This window comes from Kogia breviceps, chromosome 1 (genome assembly GCF_026419965.1).
Source record: "Kogia breviceps isolate mKogBre1 chromosome 1, mKogBre1 haplotype 1, whole genome shotgun sequence".
NCBI classification, from domain to species: Eukaryota; Metazoa; Chordata; class Mammalia; order Artiodactyla; family Physeteridae; genus Kogia; species Kogia breviceps.
In genome coordinates this window covers 81,683,867-81,704,989 of record NC_081310.1, presented here as the reverse complement: position 1 = coordinate 81,704,989, position 21,123 = coordinate 81,683,867, and the positions used below count along the sequence as shown (strand labels likewise).

At 42.0% G+C, this 21,123-nt stretch overlaps 1 protein-coding gene across 1 annotated transcript; it reads left to right on the top strand.

Annotated features, from left to right (window-relative positions):
- The first annotated feature begins 714 nt into the window (after nt 1-714).
- On the top strand, nt 715-20,939 carry LIX1L (limb and CNS expressed 1 like). The gene is made up of 6 exons (XM_059077989.2): nt 715-1,106; nt 10,226-10,389; nt 12,880-13,020; nt 17,481-17,576; nt 18,109-18,186; nt 18,736-20,939. Exons 1-6 carry the CDS (start codon nt 815-817, stop codon nt 18,976-18,978), a joined length of 1,014 nt encoding a protein of 337 aa, XP_058933972.1. The 5' UTR covers nt 715-814; the 3' UTR covers nt 18,979-20,939.
- Nucleotides 20,940-21,123: the final 184 nt, after the last annotated feature.

Below are 21,123 nucleotides of genomic sequence, written 5' to 3'. Positions count from 1 at the left end.
CCCTCAACTTAGAATAGGTGAAATCAGAAAATGATGCAACGATGTGGTATAACGAAAAGATTAAATTATTGGGGATCAGAAGATCTATGTCTGAACCCTCCTTTGCCATCTCCTGGCTATTTAATTTTGGACAATTTATCCAGCCTCTCTGTCAGTTTCCTTATCCGTAAAATAATAAAGTCTAGTTAGTGATTGTGACTATTAGATGACAGTGCACTAAAGTACATTGTATAGTGTCTGACAAACAATAAGTATATGCTCATTAAATGCCAGTATCTTTCCTTGCTTTAGCTCCACCACCAATTGCATGTGATCTTGGACAAGTCACGTCACTTCTCTGAGCCAGTTTCCTCATCTACATCTGTAAAATGAAGTGGTCGGACAAAGGCTCTCTAAGAATCCTCTCACTCTGTCCACAGTTCTCCCCAGCCATGCATCCAGGCCTTTTTTTTTTTTTTTGCCTCTAGCCTCGGTCCTGGGGTCTGGCCCGCTTTCTAGTACTCCCCACAGGACTCCCAAAGACGCGCCCAAGCTAAGCTTCTCCCGTATAGAGGATATCGCTTTCTCTCTTTGTAATTGGTTGCTCAGAACCTCCGCCCTCCTCAGTAATTTGCCTATGGCGGAGCGGCAGCCGGCCAGCTCCCGCCCCCTCTCTGGTGATTGGCATAGGACCTGGCTCACCCCCGCCCCCGCTTGACTGACGGCTGGGCTCCGGCACCTCCTTCAGTCCCTGGGCGCTCGCTGGCGGGGGAGGCTGGGACCGTTAGCTCGCCAGGCTGGCAGGCTCTGGGCCGCTACTCCACTGGCGGCCGGGATGGAGACGTTGCGAGCGCAGCGGTTGCAGCCTGGAGTGGGCACCAGCGGGAGGGGCACTCTGCGAGCGCTTCGTCCCGGAGTGACTGGGGCCGCTGCCGCCACCGCCACACCCCAGGCGGGCCCCCCGCCGGCCCCGCCGCCCCCCGCACCGCCCCCGCCGCCTCTGCTCCTGTCCGGGGCCGCCGGGCTGCCGCTGCCCCCCGGCGCCGCCGGCAGCCCCGCAGTGCTGCGGGAGGCCGTGGAGGCCGTGGTGAGGAGCTTCGCCAAACACACGCAGGGCTATGGCCGAGGTGAGTCTGCGGGGTCTGGCCTCCTGTGGGACACCCTCTCTGTAAGGGAGCTTTGCTCCCACAGTCCTTTGGATCGCTTTTCCTGGCGCAGAGCCTTCACATGCATTTCCTTTTGGGGAGTTTCCTTCTGGGCTACACACACACACACACACACACACGGACTCGCACACGCACAGATGCACACATTCGTACACACGTTTAAGCCTCCCACCCCTCCCCTTTACTGAGTTACTACTATGTTCTCAAGGGACCCCTTTTTACAGATATAACCCTCTTTTCTATCCAACCTTTTCTCCTTTAGAAATGGAATTCCTCCTGTAGCTTAATGCCTTAACATCTCTCTGCCTTTAGACCCCGTTGTTTGGGATCCTATCCTTTATCTCAGATCCGAGACATTTCTCATCCATATCCTCTCAATCTTCTGTGATCTCAGCAATTCCTGGGCTCCCTGCTAATTTACTCCATCTCCTTAACCTTGACTTTTAAATTCTTTTCTTACTTATGTCACTCTGAGATTTCCAATGCAACTTCAGATTTGCTGGGGAATTAGGCAGTGCTTTCACAAGTTCGCTATAATTGTGCCTTTAAATCTAGACCCATACCATTGAGCCCACACCAGCTTCCTGTGACTTAATACCTCTTTGGTGTCTTTTTAAGTATGGAGCCTCACAACTCCAGCCTCTCTGTCTGGCTGGCTCTGTTTTCCTGGCCCTTGCCCAGGAACTGAGGATAAATCCCAGGCCTTGGCTCTCTCAATGTTAAATTCAGTGGAAATGAGCCAGGCAGAAACCCTATTTCCATTAGAAATCTTCATCTTAAAGATGTCTAATTTCCAGGGTTTCTGAAAAGGGGGATGTGAGAATTTTCTTTGTTGATTTTGTTTAACCAGTGCAGAATTTCCCGAGTTTGAGTTCCAGATTTATAGTGTAACAAGAAATATATAGTGAGCAGTGTGGGATACAGCATTCAGGTCTGGAATTTCTGAGACATCACTTCTCTCTGCTTGGCTAGGTCCTGCCTGACCTGGAAGTGACTGTATCTTTAATTTTCTAGTTTAACATTAATATAGAGAAAGGTTGTGGGGCTTTCTCTGTAGATAGTAATGACTTTTTTTTTTTTTCTCCCTGAGAAAGTGCAGTGAAAAGAGCACACACACAGGCTTTGGAGTCAGACTAGTCTGGATTAAATCCCAGATTAAATCTCTGTCACTTGCCAGCTGTGTCTCTGTGGAAGCGACTTAACCTCACTGAGCTTCAGTTTCCTCAAGAATGATGATGTGGACTAAATGAGATATTGCACCTGACACATAATGGGTACTTTAAAAAATGACAAGTATTCTCTCAAATTTATTGGTTCATATTTCTTTGGGAAGAACACATCATTTTCTTTCATTGTTAAATCCTAACAGTGTAAAACCAATGCTGCCTATGAAAACAGATTTTTAGATCCATTTTGCTTTATATGCACAATGATACATTTCCCATCAGTTTCCCTTTGTTCTTCAGCATTTTGAACTCCTACCACGGGGCAGTCACTCTGCTAGGTGCTGGGAATGCAAATGCACATGATCCTGAAATTCATCATGAGGAAATATAATTGTTTTTCTAGTTTAATTCCTAGACTTAACAGAGCAATGTAATGGAATTGCCATTAGCTATTGTCCTGTTGCTTCAGGTCTCTTTTAAGTCGAGACCAAGGGAAGGTCTTTGCCTCTGGGCATAGGAGTAGCCAGGAGTAGGCACCCTAAATCTGAAGGCTTCTTCTTAGAAACTTATAGGTGTTTATTAAAATTGTAGAGGAGTGACAGTTTTCTTGTCTGGGTTACCTGGAGAGGCTCTTGTCTAAACTGAGCATCCTGTAAAACCTTTTTCATTTCCTTAGAAAGGATGAGGGAACAAGAGGATTGTACTGACCAAGAGCAATCAGTCAGGATTCAGACTCTCCAGCAATTCTCCCCTCCAACCTCCCTACCTCCCACCACAGTCCTTCTCATTATTCTTGAGTTTCTCATTTCCAGTCTGGGTGTCCAGCCAGTACTTTGGGAAAGTTTGGCAGATAGTTTAGCTTCAGGCAAGCGGAATCTCTGCTGATTTGGCTCAGAAGTCCTTCACCACATGGAATCATTTATTCTGCTTCAATTAATAGGTAAAGCTGCCATTGGCATATGTCCACATACCTTTGTGACTGATGGCATGGTATTTGGGGGCTGGCTCTATTCCCCTGAATATAATTTACTTTAGTCTTTGCCCATACCAGTCCTCAATCCAGCAATACTTTAGTGCATCATCTTCAATTCAGATCTTTCATCATCTTCTTCCTGACTGCTCTAAATTCACCTTTTCCAGGCACGGTCTTTAGATTTACCTGACTCATGTAGGATCTCAGCATTTATTTTTAAAAATTCTTCTGTTATTTCACTTGTTTGTCCTATATCTCCCCCGCGGTCCCTGCCCAAGATACACACCTAGCTCAGTATGCTACAGGATCTTAATCAGTCTATAGTGCATAGGATTTGGAATCAGAGAACCTGGCCCTGTCAAATAATGGCTGTGTGATCTTGGATAAATTACTTTATCTCTCTAGGCCTCATCTGTTCCATTCATTCATTTAACGAATATTTATTGATCACCAATGGTGCACAAGACAGGTACTCAGTCCCTATCTTCATGGAGCTGACAGTCCACTTTATAGAGCCTCTGTGAGGATTAATGGTGCAATAAAACAGGATAGTACAACAGAAAGAGGGTTGTTTTTGGAGGCAAACAAACCTTGGTTCTAAATTCTGGTTCTGCCACTGTGGCCTGTTCCTTAGCTTGTTCACCATTTGTGCAATTGGTATTATAATACCTATCTTAATAGTTCTGCATGGATTAAATGAGATAATGAACGTAAAGCACACAGCACATAGTTAGTACTCAATGAGTGGCTGCTATTATTACGCATGTGGATATGCTTTGATAACTGTGCATTTGATAGGTATTGTTATCATTACCGTTTCCTTTGCCCCTTTTTCCGCATGGCATATAGACCCCTTCTTCTAATGGCTGACAGCTGGTAGTCTCTAAGCTGGCACGATTGCCTGAATGACCAAGTCACTTTCCTTGCTCTGTAACTTCTGTGTTGCCCTCTTCAAACTTATCTATTTTAAAATTATTTCTGTCCCTTTATATCACAATATGGTTACATGATTGGAAATTCTGCCCAGCTACTCCACTAGGCTGAACAAATGAATCTTGTGTGGTATTTTCTGTTTAGTTTTTCCTTTCTCTCAGAATCACAGACAGCTTCTTTGTTGTAAGTGACTATGTAGTTAAAATGATTGATCGGAATATTTCTAATTTTTGGAATGTTGGATTAGACTCGGATTTAGTTTCCTGTGGCTGCTGTAACAAATTATCAGGAAGTTGGCTTAAAACAACAGAAATTTATTCTCTTACAGTTCTGGAGTCCAGAAGTTCAAAATCAGTATCTCCGGGCCAAAGTCAAGGTGTCAAAGCAAGTCTGTGCTCCCTCCAGAGGCTCTAGGGGAGAATCTGCTTCCTTGCTTCTTCCAGCTTCTGGGGGCTGCCAGCTTTCCTTGGCTTGTGACTGCATCATTCCAATTTCTGCCTCCATGTTCATGCTGCCTTCTCCTCTTCTGTGTTTCATCAAGTCTCCTTCCCTAAGGACACCTGTGATTACATTTAGGGCCCACCAAAAATCCATGATAATTTCCCTATCTCAGATCCCTAACTTAATCACGTCTGCAAAATCATTGCCACATAAGGTAACATTTACAGGTTCCAAGGATTAGGACATGGACGTATTGGCAGGGGGCATTATTCAGCTTACCATAGTCCTCTCCCAAAGTCACATCACTTTTCAATCCTTCCCTTCCATCCCTTCCAGAGACTATGCACTGTGGGCTATTCAGGGATACCTTCTACAAATTGAAATAGGAAATGTCAGATGAAGTATTGTTAACCAGCTTCCCTATCTTCATAATAAAGTGAATTAAGCCAGGCCAGACTATTCTCACCATCCTGTATGATCAGAGAGAACCTTCTCACTCACCTCTCAATTTCATTATCTGTTTATTATCTATTTATCCATGCTGCCCCACTACAAGATTATATTTATTTTTATAAAATTTTTCTTATAGTTTCATGTGGTGTTTTATTTTACTTTTTAAAAATATTTATTTATTTAGCTGCACTGGGCTTAGTTGCAGCAAGCGGGATCTTCATAGCAGCATGCAGGCTTTTAGTTGCAGCATGCAGGATGTAGTTCCCAAACCAGGAATCAAACCCAGGCCCTCTGCCTTGGGAGCATGGAGTCTTAACCCCTGAACCACGAGGGAAGTCCCCATGTGTTGTTTTAATGTTTTTACTCTGGTGGGTATACAATCTGTCTGTCTTACCTCTTAGATATTCATCTAATATTTTATCTCCTAAGGAAAAACCAAAAGTATTATCTTTCTTGTTGTTCAACATTATGGTACAAGCGCTTAAATATTCCTCACTATCATGGTCTTTCATGTCCCTTTCAGCCCAGCGTCCATCAGTGACTTTCAATAATTAATTGTAGCTGTCAGATATGTATGTCTCAGTAATAGCTACCCTCCTACCTCACTGTCCCTTTAACCATCCTTACGTAAACCATTATATCCATGATTCCTCACTGAAAATCTGATCAAAACTATCAGCACCCTCCCTACACCCCCCCACACACAAATACTCATGCGCACACACACACAGACACACACACATGCTTAATTTTACTTAGAGTTTTAGGGGACTTGTGAACCCCCGCGAAGTTCAACCATGGACTAGACCTTGGACCCTGGGTTAAGATTCCCAAATTGGAAAAAACATTGGCATCAGAATTTCTACATTCATGCCCCACTTCTGCCACAGCTATGTGACCTCAACCAAGTCATTTCTTAGCCTGAGTTGGACTAGATAATCTCTGAAGTCCCTTTCAGCTCTAGAAATGAATGAGTCTTTTTTTTTTTTTTTTTTTTTGCGTTACGCGGGCCTCTCACTGTTGTGGCCTCTCCTGTTGCGGAGCACAGGCTCCGGACGCGCAGGCTCAGCAGCCATGGCTCACGGGCCCAGCCACTCCGCGGCATGTGGTATCTTCCCGGACCGGGGCACGAACCCGCGTCCCCTGCATTGGCAGGTGGACTCTCAACCACTGCGCCACCAGGGAAGCCCATGAATGAGTCTTATGAGCATTTTCAAAGGAAGCCCATGAATGAGTCTTATGAGCATTTTCAAAGGAAGCCCATGAATGAGTCTTATGAGCATTTTCAAATGCAGATCACAATTCATTGCTTTTTTTCTGATCACTTTGCCCAGTTTCTCATTTCATGCTCACATTTCTGAAATAAGACTCCCTGTTTCATTTGGCTTTGAGTAATCATTAAAAAATAGTCCTGGGCTTCCCTGGTGGTGCAGTGGTTGAGAGTCCGCCTGCCGATTCAGAGGATGCGGGTTCGTGCCCCGGTCCGGGAGGATCCCACAGGCCGTGGAGCGGCTGGGCCTGTGAGCCATGGCCGCTGAGCCTGCGCATCCGGAGCCTGTGCTCCGCAACAGGAGAGGCCACAACGGTGAGAGGCCCGCATACCCAAAAATAAAAAAATAGTCCTGTACTCTGTGCTAAAAGGGACTTAACTGGACATGGAATGGACATATGCTTTTTAATAGGACCTCCCCCATTATAGCAGTCTCCTCCCCTTCCTCTTTATTTCAATATTCTCCCTGTTGTTTGCATGTCAGGAGAGCTGTCACCCAGCACATTGTGCTAAATTGTCTCAAAGAGGGAACTGGGCCTGAAAAGATCTCGATGAAAAGAACAAGGGTGGCTAAGCTTTCTGGGTAGCAGTGACCTCTGAAGAGCTTCTGCTAGAACCAAGGGTGGGAAAAAGAGAGTTTTCTTTTGACACTGTCTTTTAATGGAAGAATGAACATTTTTAAAAGTCAGTTAAATGTAGAGTATTAGTAAAGAGCTTATGCTGCTTTTCAAACCCTGGCTGGTACATGGAGTGCTTGCTTCAGTTGCAGAGCAGGTAAGATAAGTTATTATTGGCCACTAGCTTTTGAACACCTTCCTGGCAGGGAATGTATGTTATTCATCTTTGCATCTCTAATGCCTAGAATAGAGCTATGCACCTATTAAGTGCTCAGATTTTTGTTTAATGTGTGTGTGGCAGCCATGAAAACGTGTTTAATATCTCCTTCTGCAGGGAGCATAATTGACTGATAGCCTTAAACTGCTGTCGCCTCTGGGTTCATCACCACATTTGCACTGAGACCACACATCCTGCAGGCTGCTCCAAGTCAGTGACTGAGCACAGCAGGGGTACTAACTCAGGCACATCCTAGTGAGACGTGGCTTGAGGACTTCCTACTGGCCTGGCCAAACCTTTCTTGGAACGGTGCTGCAGTTGAGAGTCACATATCCAAACTTCCTGCCTTCCCTTTCTCCTTCCACAGGTGTCAGACCTAGAACATGGTCTGAAGGCTCTCCCTTCTCCTGCTTCCTCCCCAGTAAATCTCTTGCATGTCTGTCCCATCTTGGTGTCTTCTCCTTGTCAGATCTTAACTAATGTAATGTAATTGAATTAACGAGTCCTTGTTGTAACTTAGAGAGTGGTCATGTTGGAAGATATTGGAGAATGTGTGTGATGATTTTTTATTACGAGGCTTTAGTTAAAGCCACTTGAAATGTTTGGAACCTTAGAGTCAAAGAGATCCTTTCCAAAAACAAACTGATTTTATCCTTCCTTCCATTTAAAACCCTTCAATAGAGTTCCATTGCTCCTAGGATAAAGCCAATATTCTAACATGACCCACCAGGTCTGACCTGATCTGGTCCCTGCTTTTTTTGTGTGTGTGTGCAACCTCATCTTGCATTTATACTACCCCTCACTCTCTCTTTTCTGGCCACACTAGTGCCTTTATTCACCATATTTCCTGCTGCTGCAGAGCCATCGTACATGCTGTTCCTTCTGCTCAGAGTGCTATTCTCTCACCTTTTTGCCTAGGGAATTCATACTTATATCTGAGCTTAAATATTACCTTGTCAGGGTAGCTTTCTTTGGCCTTCTTAATTAGTCAGATGCTCCTACATTTACCACTCCTTTATAGCATTTATCACTGTTGCAATTTTTCATTTGTATGAGATTATATATTTGGTTAATCTCTCTCTCCCTTTTTATTTTATTTAATTAATTAATTAATTTATTTTTGGCTATGTTGGGTCTTCGTTTCTGTGCGAGGGCTTTCTCTCCTTGCGGCGAGTGGGGGCCACTCTTCATGGCGGTGAGCGGGCCTCTCACTATCGCGGCCTCTCTTGTTGCGGAGCACAGGCTCCAGACGCGCAGGCTCAGTAGTTGTGGCTCACGGGCCTAGTTGCTCCGCGGCATGTGGGATCTTCCCGGACCAGGGCTCGAATCCGTGTCCCCTGCATTAGCAGGCAGATTCTCAACCACTGTGCCACCAGGGAAGCCCCCTTTCTCCCTTTGTAGACTGTAAGTTGCATAGAAAAAGGAACAGTGTATGGTTTTGCTCACTATTGTAGCCTAGCACCCAGCACACAGTCTAGCACAGAGTAGGTACTCAATACATACTTGTGGAATAATTGAATCCAAGTATTGGGGGATGAAAGGAACTGTTCTGGAATTTCTGGAATACAGTGTCAAGTCTGGAGTTTGATTTTACCCTATATACAACTAATAACATAGCCAGTTACTGTTTCATGGATGCTGACAGAAGTCAAGAGACTTCTGGGTCAGAGACTAAGGACTTTATTACTCATAGAACAGCAAGTAGTATGAGCATCCTGTTTGCTTGCATTGGTTCTCTTGTCTCCCAAGTCTGATGCGGAGGGCTCAGGTGGATGCTTACAGGCCATGGGTTGCATTACAGGAGAGGAACACTGAGCTTGGGGAACCTGCCATTTTATAGCAAACAGTAAGCAAGCTTGTTCTTTGTCCCAGAGGGAGACATTACTTCATCCCTCAACGTTTCTTGCTGCAAATTCAATCCTGAGAAAGGGCCCAAGTAAAGAGCAGTCAGGGCCTTGAAATCTTGACATACCTAGCAAGATGGAAAGTAGTGCAAGAGACCTGTGGAGGAGTGTTTCCCAATATACAGTCCTTCCAAAGATCATTTATGCCTAGGGAAAGCCTCAGAATTCATTCCCTTCCTCCCTTCCCTCCTTTCTTCCTTCCTTCCTTTCTCTGCCTCTTTCTTTCTCTTTTCTTTCTTCTTTCTCTCTCTCTCTCTCCCTCTCTCTCCCTCTCTCTCTTTCTCCCCCCCTCTCTCCCCCCCTCTCCACCCCCCCCTCCCTGTCTCTGTGTGTGTGTCTCTCTCTCTCATATATATATATATATATATATATATAGTATACACATAGTATTCCAGGATGGAAAAGGAATCTAGTCAGGGGTTTGCTCACCAGAAGCACAGCCTTGAAAATGGCTAATAGGGCCATATTTCCTTGAGTGACAGTATTATATAATGGTTAAGAACATTGACTCTGTAGCCAAGACTGCCTGGGTTTGAATTCTTGCTCTTCTGCTTTCTAGCTGTTATATCATTGGGCAAGTTATTTAACCTCACTATGCCTTATTTCCCTCATCTGTAAAATGGGGAAAATAAAAGTACCTGCCTCATAAGGTTATTGTGATTAAATAGGTAAAGCACTTGGAGAAAATGTGACGTACAGTAAGTTTTCATAAATGTTAGCACTTATGATTCATGGTGGTTATTACTCTTCTAGGCCAGCTAACCAATTGTGGAATAATCTACTTGTATTTCATCAGTCAGTGATAATAGTATGCTGACCTTGGAAACTCTGGCCTCCCATATTTATGCTATTCTCCTTTGGTGTCTAGGACAAATCAAATGTGAACTAGGGAGGTGGCGGAGGAGGGCAGGCATACTCTGGTCTTCCTATTCAAATGGACTTAATCACAGCATAGGCTTATTAATTAAATGCTTTTAAATGGTAATAGGTAGGGAGCTAAGGGGCCTAGATTCTTAATGTAAGTACAGGTTACAGATACTGTATTGAAGCAGAGCACTGCTTGGAAGTGTTCTTACTGCTGAACTTAACTACTTTTCTTTTTGTAGTGAATGTGGTGGAGGCACTTCAGGAATTCTGGCAGATGAAACAGTCCCGTGGGGCTGACTTGAAGAATGGGGCTCTCGTGGTTTATGAGATGGTTCCCTCCAACAGCCCTCCCTATGTCTGCTATGTCACCTTGCCTGGGGGAAGTTGCTTTGGGAGTTTCCAGGTAAGAATTCTGAGGCAGCAGTACCAATGATAAATGCTTAGGTGCTACTAATGTCTTTCTCCATCACTTTGGCCATTAAATCTCTATCCAAAGTCACATATTTGAGGACTTGGACCAATTCTGGGCAAATCATTCTGATAAGCATCTGAGGCTCATTTGAGCAGAAAAAACCTCAGTAGCATGCTTTTCTTTTAACCATGCTCAAATTCAAAGTGGGTTTGAGTTTTTGAAGGCTGAAAGAAAAGCAGACTACTAGCATCTAACTCACATTCTAATCTGGCTTTCCAACTTCCTGCTATCTCTTTTTGAAGACATAGAATAATATTCATTGCCCCTGGTACTTTTTCATAGGCTATCACTAAGGAAAGCAATGTTTGAGTTCTCTAAGAGATCAAAGGAGAGGGATGATGTATGGTGGAAACAGTACTCATCTAAGAGTTAGGAGATCCAAATTCTTGTTCCCCTGACTGCTAACAGGGCAAGTCGAGTAATTTCTCTGGGCCTCAGTTTCCCCATCTATAATATGAAGGAGATAGATTAGATTATTTCTAACCAGTATTTTTGGTACTAGCATTCTACAATTATATGAAAGTCCTGTAGTATATGATGATGAAAAGCGTTGATGCTATTACAGGGTAACGAGAAATTTGACTAGTGTGAATATTATCATCAAAGATGGATTTTTCACATTGCAGATAGGAAGGTAGCCTCCTGAAATGTCAATTTAGAGCCTGAGTAGGAATTTAGAGACGAGACTAGACACTTTTGTTCTGTTTTCTGTATGGTTTCTATAACCCTGAGACAAAGTTATACCCTCTGCTCTGTGCTTCCTAGCGCCTTGAACTTCCCCTATCATATCATTTATCAAAACATATCGTAATTGACTGTTTCTCTCTCCTAGTGGACTAAACTCCACGGAGGCAGAGGTAATGTCTGTCTTATTTCTTGTTCAGTTTTAAATCTCTACTGTCAAACTCAGTGCCCAGCAGAGAATAGACACTTAATAAATCTGTTGCATGAATGAGTGCCATTGTAGCTCAGTTCCTGCCTCAAATGGAAACAGTCCTAAGGAGGCTTCATTTCAAATTGGGTGACTAAATTTTTCTCTCAGAACCCCAGCCATTTCAGAGAAATAAACATATGCCCAAGATAACTAATGTTTATCTTTTGCTACTAGAAAATAAGACCTTTCCTTCCTTTTCCCACCTCATCATACTGTTGATTAAAGATTTAATAATTTTATGGGGATGCCCCAAACTGGACCATTAGAGTAATTTGATTTCTGTTATTTCCTGAAAGAGTAGAATTATCTATCTTGGCCCCTTTTAGCTTATATCTTTTATATCCACTTTGGCAGGTGAAATTTCTCCTGGTGGTTTTCTTCACAGATGACTTTTCAGAAAGAGCACTATATAGTAGAAAGAGCAGCAGGCTAATAAATAGCGAGAGAAGTGGAAACAGAGAAACTGAATACGCAAGAAGACAGGATTAATGTACCAAACTCCATATGTTGTTTCAGAGAGACCTGTCAGCTAAAGGAAACTGGGAATTACTGATATTAAGGTGGTTAAGTAGCAAACATAACCTGGTCTACTTTTTTAAACTATAACATCACTTTCTTCCTTTTCTCTCATCCTAATCATAAATGACAGAGGGCACAGAGGCCTTTGAGGCAGCCAGTGAAGATGAATTATAAAGGTGGCTAGGGATCTGAAGTTGAGTGATTTAAGACTTTTGAAAATCAGGCTTGTTCTATGATACTACATATGTTGGATACAATGTAAAAACATGAATTAATTTAAAATTTTTTCTTGTTTTCCTCGGGTCAGCTTTCCTTTCCCTAGCCACCTCTCTTCTCTTTGCTTCTACTGGGAGGGGGTGGGGGAAGACTATAAAATCCTTCCTCAGACCTTAGACTCTGTTCAGGGATAGCTCCGTAGCTCACTACATTATTGGGGAAACTGCCTGCACATAGCTGAAAGAAAAGTCCAAGTATCCTAAATGGGTGCTTCTGATAGACTAGAGGGCTTCTCTGCAGAAGCAGCCTAGACATAGCTTTGTTCTAATCTTAGATTATCTAGAGGGATGAAAAAATTCTTGCCTGTCTGCAGAATAAGAGAATAAGATACAGATTTTTAACAGACTGGCCAGAATCTGGCTTTTGAGTAATTAATTCTCTTGACAGTTTAAATGGGGTATTTTTCATATCCAGTGATTATATGCTGACCTCAGCAGTCTTCTTCATCCTGCATTCAATTTGGTATGAACTACAGCTGTCTCCAGTTCCTTAATGACTTCAGGATGTTGAATCAAATTTATGTTTCCAAATGCCCCAACCATTTTACAATAAAAACTTTGGAGGGTGTGTTGAACAAACTGATTTCACCAAAGAGTATCCAAGTGTCTTCTATTCCAAGTGTTTCCCTCCCACTTTTCCTTCCTCTCTCTCAGATACACATGCACACATATTTTTTCTGTCTCCCCGCCTAGTTTTGCCCCACAAAAGCTGAAGCCCGGCGGAGTGCTGCAAAGATTGCGCTAATGAACTCTGTGTTTAATGAACATCCTTCCCGAAGAATCACTGATGAGTTCATTGAGAAGAGTGTCTCTGAGGCCCTGGCATCTTTCAATGTAAGTTACTTGGAGTTGGAAGGGAGGAGAGTGGGGGTGCGAGAATTGGCTGATTGGGAAATCTTGTATATTCCTGGGAAACAGAGCGTGAATTCTTGGTTTTCTTTCCTGTCTGCATTTCTGTTCTTTCTGTTTATTTTCTGTAAGTCTTTTGTATTATATGTTCCACATGTCTCAGTCTCTATGTGTATTTTTGTTTTTGTTATTTTGTCTCTTTCATTATGTCTCTTTGGTATCTAGAAACCTTTATTTCAAGATTTATGGAAGTTTAGAGGTATTACAAAATAAAAATTGAGCTTGAATTTCACTTTTCCCAATTTTGGTTTACGACTTTAGTCCCTTCTTCACTGTTCTTTTTTTTTAATGACTGTTTTTATTGTCACTTGTTTCCTGCCTCCATTACTTCATCTTATTAATGAAGAACACTTTATAATACAAGTATCTTGTCTTTTTACATTTCTAGGAATGGGGAGTGTAATTTATTTACCCCCTTTAAAAAGAACATCTGTTCTTTCAAATGATAATGATAATGATGATAACCATAACTAATCCTAACTGAGTATTTATTTTGTGCCAGGGACTATTTTAGGGGATTTATATGTATTTTGTCTCATTTGATCTTCACAACAATCCTATGAGGTACAAGTACTATTATTACCCCTGTTTTACAGATGAGGAAACTAAAAACACAGAAGTGAAGTTTTGCCTAAAGTAATATAGCTTGTAAATGGTAGAGCCAAGACTAGAACCCAAGTCAACTTACAGACTTTTCTAGCTTAGAGGTACATCTTAGAAATTAGCACTGCCTTCTTCCTCCCTCTGCACAAGACCATTGATAGGGAAATAAAGTCAGATCAATTTTCTGTTTATGTTTTCTTTGCATTTATGATGTAATTACATATACTAAACTGCTTCAGTTATCTGTTTTGTAGATTACTATTGAACACTGAATCATAATCCCTCTGTAACCTAGGACCCATCTATTTTTCTCCTATTACTTTTTGCCCCAGTCAGCAGTATCTGCAGGGAATAAAAACATTTTTATATTAATCAAATCAGTTAAAATTAAGAATTTTCTTAATTTAAAATTAAGAAAGCACTAGGTGACTCTTAAGTCACCTAGTGTATTATAAAATGAAACATTAGATTGGATTATAGAAAGTGGTTATGAGCATGGGCTCTGAATTCATCGTTTTGAAATTATGGTTCTACTTGTTATGTGACTTTGAACAAGATATTTAATCTGTCTTGGTTTCCTCATCTGTAGAATAGGATAACAATTATACCTATCACATAGGATTATTGGATAAAAGAGAATATATTCTAGCACTTAGCACATGTTATCTGTTTAGGTGCCTTTGGATGCAAGTAATAGAAAATCTCACTTCAAGTTGACTTAATAAATAAAGGAAGGAAATGTGTTATCTAACATGATAGGAAGTCTAGAAGTAGGGCAGATTTCAGGGCTAGATAATTCGATGGATCAAGAATGTCATCATCTAGGATGGCAACCCCAACCTGGACTTCAAGCCGGAAGACCAGTCCCATTTTGACATAAAGGACGAGTTCTGATGTCCCATCTGTAGGAGCACATTCTTGGGAGGGTGAGGCAGGGAGACACTCAGGTGCAAAATTGGCTGCCTGGGCCTCTGGTCACTGGATCTGAATAAAGCAGACATTTAACCTGGGGGGGAAAAAAAGAATGTCATCATCTACTGGCCCAAATTCTTTCCATCTCTCAACTCAGCCATCCTCTAGATATTGGCTTTGCCCTTGGGCTGACTCCCCTCAGGGTGCAAGACAGCTACAGAGTTCCAGTTGTTAAATATAGGCAAAACTAAACTCAGAGACAGAAAGAGACCATCTTTTTTTGTGTCTCTTTAGTAGTAAGGAATCTTTTCCCAGAAGCTCTCCAGCAGAACTCCCCCCTACCACCCAATGCCCAGAATTCCCACCTTAAAACCAGTTACAGGCAAAAGGGATTAGGATTTACCCACTGGAGTTAGGATAAAATCACTCTTCTCTGAGGCAATTGGGAGATGTATAGGCACTAGAATAAGACTAATGTTCTTTAGCAAGGAAGAAGGAAATAGATATTGGATAGGTCACCAGCAGTGTCTGCTACAAAGTGTTTAAGAAATGTAAACTATTATTCTTCTCATGCCACTATTCTTTTTTGATTAACCCCCCAAACTGAGAACTTAATGGATTTCTCATTAATATCCCAATGGAATTCCCATACTCCAGAATAACAATTTTCATTTTGTCTTAGCCATGGGCAAAGAGTGATGTCCACATTTTTGCTTTTAGCTTTTGTCCTTCAGAAGTCCTGAATCTGACACTATTTTATGTCTTTTGACAAATCACCTAGACTCTGTGGGTCTGAGTTTCCTCATTTGTAAAATAAGTAGGTTAAATTAAAATTAACTCTAATTCCTTTCCAATTATATTCTAATGTTCCTACCACTAATCAAGTATTCTGTGATTAAATGTTTATTGAATAAATGGAGCTCATTTATCACCTTGTTAGGTGTAGAAGTGTCATATGTGGTGGAACTTGCCAGTGGTGGGTCATTCCACACTCATGTACTCCAAATAGGTTACAGATGTGCCATGATATTGATCCCCTCAACTCTCAGGGGAATTGAACAAGGCCTAGGGCAGATGGACTCCTCTGCCCTGCAGCCTCTGCTGGCAGCTGCTCTGCCAGCAGCCTTCTCTGTATATCCCAGTTGGCTGTACAGATAGGGTCATTATTTTCTTTGGGCCATATCATGGAAAAGTTTGGAGGTACTGAATAAGGTATCGCATTGAACTATTACAGATAAAAATGAAAACTATTGCTTGCTTTAGAGCCCTAAATCTTAATAGTGAAAATTACCACCTTTTTCCTTCCTGCCTCTAGATTTTCACTTCTAAATCCAAATTTTGTGATCTTTGCTTCACCACAAAGATTAACTACATGTGGCATAATTGTTTCTAATGAGCCACAAAACAAAGTGGGTTGATTTTGAGTAGTTCTGACTTCTTGTTAATTCTAGCACAGTGAAAGCAAATAATAATAATAAACTAGCACTTATGGTATACTTGTTAAGTGCCTGGCATTATTTTAGGTGTGATACATATACACTAAAACCCCATGATAAAGCATCCCACAATAAACTGAATTTGGATATAACTTGATTGGCTCCTGACCTCTATCCAGTCCCCTTGCTCAAAGAGAGCAGAATAAAGTTCTCATCTTGGGAGGTGGGGTGTGTGTGGAACTGGCTAGAAAGAGCAGGAAACCTCTCAGGAAGCAGGAGGAGAAAGTTGGATCCCCGTGTTCCCAGTAGTCTCCTGGCCTTATTCTTCTAGATCAGGTTGACAAAAGGGTCACTAGTAAACCAGAAGATGCCCTTATTTTGGGAGTCCCTGCAAGACCTAGGATCTGGAATTATCTCTAATAATATGAAACCACCACCAAATAGCACAAACCAGAGCCAGTACTTGAATGGATTTGGATTGTGTAACTGGACACCAGGTCCAATACAATAATGCACCCAAATTATATGATTGGAATTGTTAGACTGCATTTATCTCTTTTTAAGTTTAAATTTTAAAACTCTTTAATTCTTAAAACAATCCCGTAACGTAGCTCTATGATTGTTCTCATTTTACAGTTAAGGTAGCTGAGGAACAGAGAGGTTAAATAACTTCACCAAGGCCACAAGACTAGTAGGAGCTCTAGTCCATGCTCTTAACTTCTATACTGTATTGTTTTTTTGTACACACTAGTCTTTCAGGTAGGACAATGTATCTTAGTTCTACCCCTGAAGGGTCATGTCGCCAGTAGAAGACACATGAAGCAAATGTCCAGGAGGCCAAACTGCTACCCAGAATTTGCCATGCTTATGAGTTTTATTGTTGCCCTTTAAAATGCATTTGTCAGTTGTCCTCTAGGCTAGTCCAATCCTGTATGCTGAACTCACTCTGTTATTTTAGCTAAATCAGGACTCTTCTCTATGTTTCAGTGTTCCCCCTTTTGTAAAATAGGGAAAACCAGGTTGACTTTTTCTCTGTCACCTAAGTTAAAATGTGTGGTGACTTTGGAGGCCTCTAGGACTGTGCTGACCAGCAGAATAGCCACTAGCCACATATATCTATTGAGCCTTTGAGATGTGGCTAGTATGAATTGAGATGTGCTGTAAGATGAAAGAGACACCAGATTTTGAAAACTTAGTACACGAAAAAGACTGTTTCATTAATAATTGTTATAATGATTATAGTTGAAATAATATTTTGAGTATATTAGTTTAAATAAAATATGCTATTAAAATTAAAATTTATTGTTTAATTTTACTGTAATGTGGCAATTACATTAAACATGTGGCTTGCATAATATTTCTCTCGGACAGTGCGCTTTGAGGTGATAATACTGATTGAAAATCTATTTGTCTTTTCCTTTCCTCTGTTACCAGGGCAACAGGGAGGAAGCTGACAACCCAAATACAGGGATTGGTGCCTTCCGATTCATGTTGGAATCCAACAAGGGCAAGTCAATGTTGGAGTTCCAGGTACTATACTGTTCCACCTACTTCCCTGGCTCTAATAACATAGGTCAGCCTGTACACACACACACACACACACACACACACACACACGCGCGCGCGCGCGCACCTCCTACTAACACTCAATTGGAAAGGAAGGCAGAAAAGGTTATTAGGATATTTTTCTTATTTTTTTTTTGCGGTACGCGGGCCTCTCACTGTTGTGGCTTCTCCCGTTGCGGAGCGCAGGCTCCGGACGCGCAGGCTCAGCGGCCATGGCTCACGGGCTTAGCTGCTCCGCGGCATGTGGGATCTTCCCAGATCGGGGCACGAACTCGTGTCCCCTGCATCGGCAGACGGACACTCAACCACTGCGCCACCAGGGAAGCCCTAGGATATTTTTCAAAATATAAATATCTTCCTTCCCCCAAGGACGTATCAGAGTTGGTATAAGAGATGCTGCCACAAATACATTTTGTGAAAATTTCCCCATTTAATTCCGATGCAACCCCCCATTATATATGCCACTCTCCTGGCACTTCATATTTTCTTCCTCCAGGAGCTGATGACAGTTTTTCAACTGCTGCATTGGAATGGCAGCCTTAAGGCCATGAGAGAAAGACAGTGCTCTCGGCAGGTAAGAGTTCCTGTGGGTGAGGGGAGTCTGGCAGAAGGACTATTTTTTAAAAATATTTATTTATTTTGGTTGCACCGGGTCTTAGTTGCGGCACATGGGCTCCTTAGTTGTGGCATATGAACTCCTAGTTGTGGCATGCGAACTCTTAGTTGCAGCATGCACGTGGAATCTAGTTCCCTGACCAGGGATCGAACCCGGGCCCTCTGCATTGAGAGCACACAGTCTTAACCACTGTGCCACCAGGGAAGTCCCAGAAGGACTATTTGGAGGTGGATGTTGTGTTAGAATAAGCAAGCCTACCAGGTTGTGAATCTTGAAAGCCTTACTTAAAGGTTTCATTCCTATAATCTTCCCTTTTAAAATCTTAACTGTGATTCTTTTACCTGCCTTGCTTCTCCCACCAGGAAGTTCCCCATAAGAATCTCCTCAAAGGACTCCAGTGCTGACTTCAGTTATGACTCAAAGGCTGAGAGTTCCTAGTCCCAGTTGGGTCAATGTGGTATGAACCTTTACTTTGTCTGTGACTTTGACATTCCTCTCCCCCTCCAGGAAGTGTTGGCTCATTATTCACACCGGGCCCTAGACGATGATATTCGCCACCAAATGGCATTGGACTGGGTGAGCCGGGAGCAGAGTGTGCCAGGAGCGCTGTCTAGAGAGCTGGCCTCTACTGAGCGGGAGCTGGATGAAGCCCGGCTGGCAGGCAAGGAGCTGCGCTTCCACAAGGAGAAGAAAGATATTCTCATGCTGGCTGCTGGGCAGTTGGGCAACATGCATTCTTCCAATTGCTAGGCATCTACCCACATACTCCCCATCCTCTCCAGGCCTGTTTTTTATATGTCCTTTCTAAGACTTAGTGTGATTTCTGTACATACTTTCTCAATTTTATACTTTAAAATACATATATATATGTATAAATTCTACACCTGTATTCCTATTTGCTGAGAGATCCCTTTTCTTACTTGTAGTTTTTGGATGTAGTTGCTTTTAAAACATCTCCACACCACTTTACAAGAAGAGCAGGCTGTCTTTGGAGCTTTGTTAGCTCTTACACTCCAGTAACTCTGTGTAGTCATTTCAGTAGCACAAAATGATTGACTAATTGTTCATGTCTCCTTTTAAAATAACAGGGAGCTTGAATAAGAACTGTGTGCCCCACCCTCACCCGCATTCCTGCTTTCTCTTGGACCCAACAGGACATGAAAATGAAGACTTCGGCTTTGGTTTCTCTTGAGCTGGGGCTACTTGGTACCAAGTTGTTCCTCCAGTAACTAGATATTTCCTAACCTACACCGCCCCCTCTACACCACTACCTTACCTCCTCCTCTGCCTCCAAATGGTACTTCATTTTTGGGGCTTCCTTACTTTATTATTTGGAAGGAAGTGGAGATCTGGTTTCTTATTTTTTAAATCATTGCTGATAAACTGCCCAGAAACAAGAGAGGGAGTATAAACACAATCTGTAGGGATTTATCACCTATGTGGCTTCTGGGGCATGCATACCATACCATACCAGTAGTCCATATTTCCAGTATACTCTACTCTACTGAAGGGGTCAGGGTTGAAGTTGCTTACCTTTCAGTATTCTTTTTTTTACTCCTCCTCCCCTGCTCACCTAGCTTAGTTAAGCCCTGGTTATAGATCTTCCTGCCTGCAAAGATTGGTAGAAGGTAAAGCATATTTCCCTCCTTTTTCTCCTCCCATCGTTTTGCTCTTTGGAAACATTATCTGTCCAATTTGGTGAGGGCTATGTTCCTCCTACTCCCACGAAGTGGCTGCTGTTTACGACCTTAGATGTATATACCTTAGATTCACATGTTTTCCCTCTTTTCTTTCCTCTTCCTCCACATTGATTATTAGAGCATGAGTTGATCAGAAAAATTAGATGAGACTTTGGCATTATGGCACTTCCTAATTGGAACCATGAGAGGCTGCAGGAGGGGAAAGAGAATCAATGATCAGCTACCTGTGTTTTTAATACTATTCTCTTCCCCTACCTCTTTCCTGGGTAAAATAGGAGAGAAATGATCTGGAGTACAGCTAAAGCATTTCCCTTTGGGAGAATTTTTTGTAGGTCTCTCTAAGATATATTTTCTCCTGTTTCTGTAATCGCCTTTATACTATATTATAGCTCAGTGCACTTACTAAACTGAATTTGGGAAATTTAATGTTCCTACAATTACACTTTCCATTTAACAATTATACACTTTGCTTTTAGAAATGGGTTAGGAAACAGGCTACAGTTTTCTCTTTTGGATCAGATAGGGAAAAGATGAAAGTCAGCTTTCTTGCTTTTGAAATCATCTTAGTGACCAGTACATATGGGATCAGAGGCAAGGAATCTAGCTACAATTGTATTAGTGCTTGAAAGGGATTTCCTTGAATTCTCCAAGCTCCATCTCTGTATTCCATGAAGCACATGTAGGGTTGGAGCAGAGGCTCCTACATTAAATAATAGGTGTGTCTATTCAATTTTTATTGATATTTATAATCCAGATATCATAAACCCTCATTTCTCCTTTGCTCTTTTCTCTGGGAAGTGTTAAGGGGTGTTGAGTTATGGGAAGAACTTGTCTTTGCACCTCCTGGATTATTTTTCTCAAATACCAACCAGTAAGATCCCAAAGAAACTGAGAAAAATTGTTCCCTGATCTGTCTACTTTTGGTGTTAAAGTTTTACTTACCTTTTAGTACTTTCTATGTATTTTATATGTATAATTTTATACAATTAAAAATAGATTTTTGTCTAGTGAGCCAGATTGATTCTTTCTTGAGACCTGTGTATCAGAGGAGCTCTAAAATGACCCTTTCTTTTACATATATATGAAAAAAGAACTTTTCTTAGTATTTTTTGGGTGGTAGAAATAAGGTTGTACTGCTGGGGGAAGGCATCTGCTTCCACTTCTCCAGATATTTGAGGAGCCTGAATTTTGTTCT

What these genes read in the sequence shown, in the direction of transcription:
- LIX1L (XM_059077989.2), top strand. Translation starts at nt 815, where the DNA reads ATGGAGACGTTGCGAGCGCAGCGGTTGCAGCCTGGAGTGGGCACCAGC. An exon ending in AGTCAATGTTGGAGTTCCAG is followed by an intron (nt 17,577 to 18,108) that starts GTACTATACTGT and finishes TTCTTCCTCCAG; the next exon opens with GAGCTGATGACAGTTTTTCA. An exon ending in AAAGACAGTGCTCTCGGCAG is followed by an intron (nt 18,187 to 18,735) that starts GTAAGAGTTCCT and finishes CTCCCCCTCCAG; the next exon opens with GAAGTGTTGGCTCATTATTC.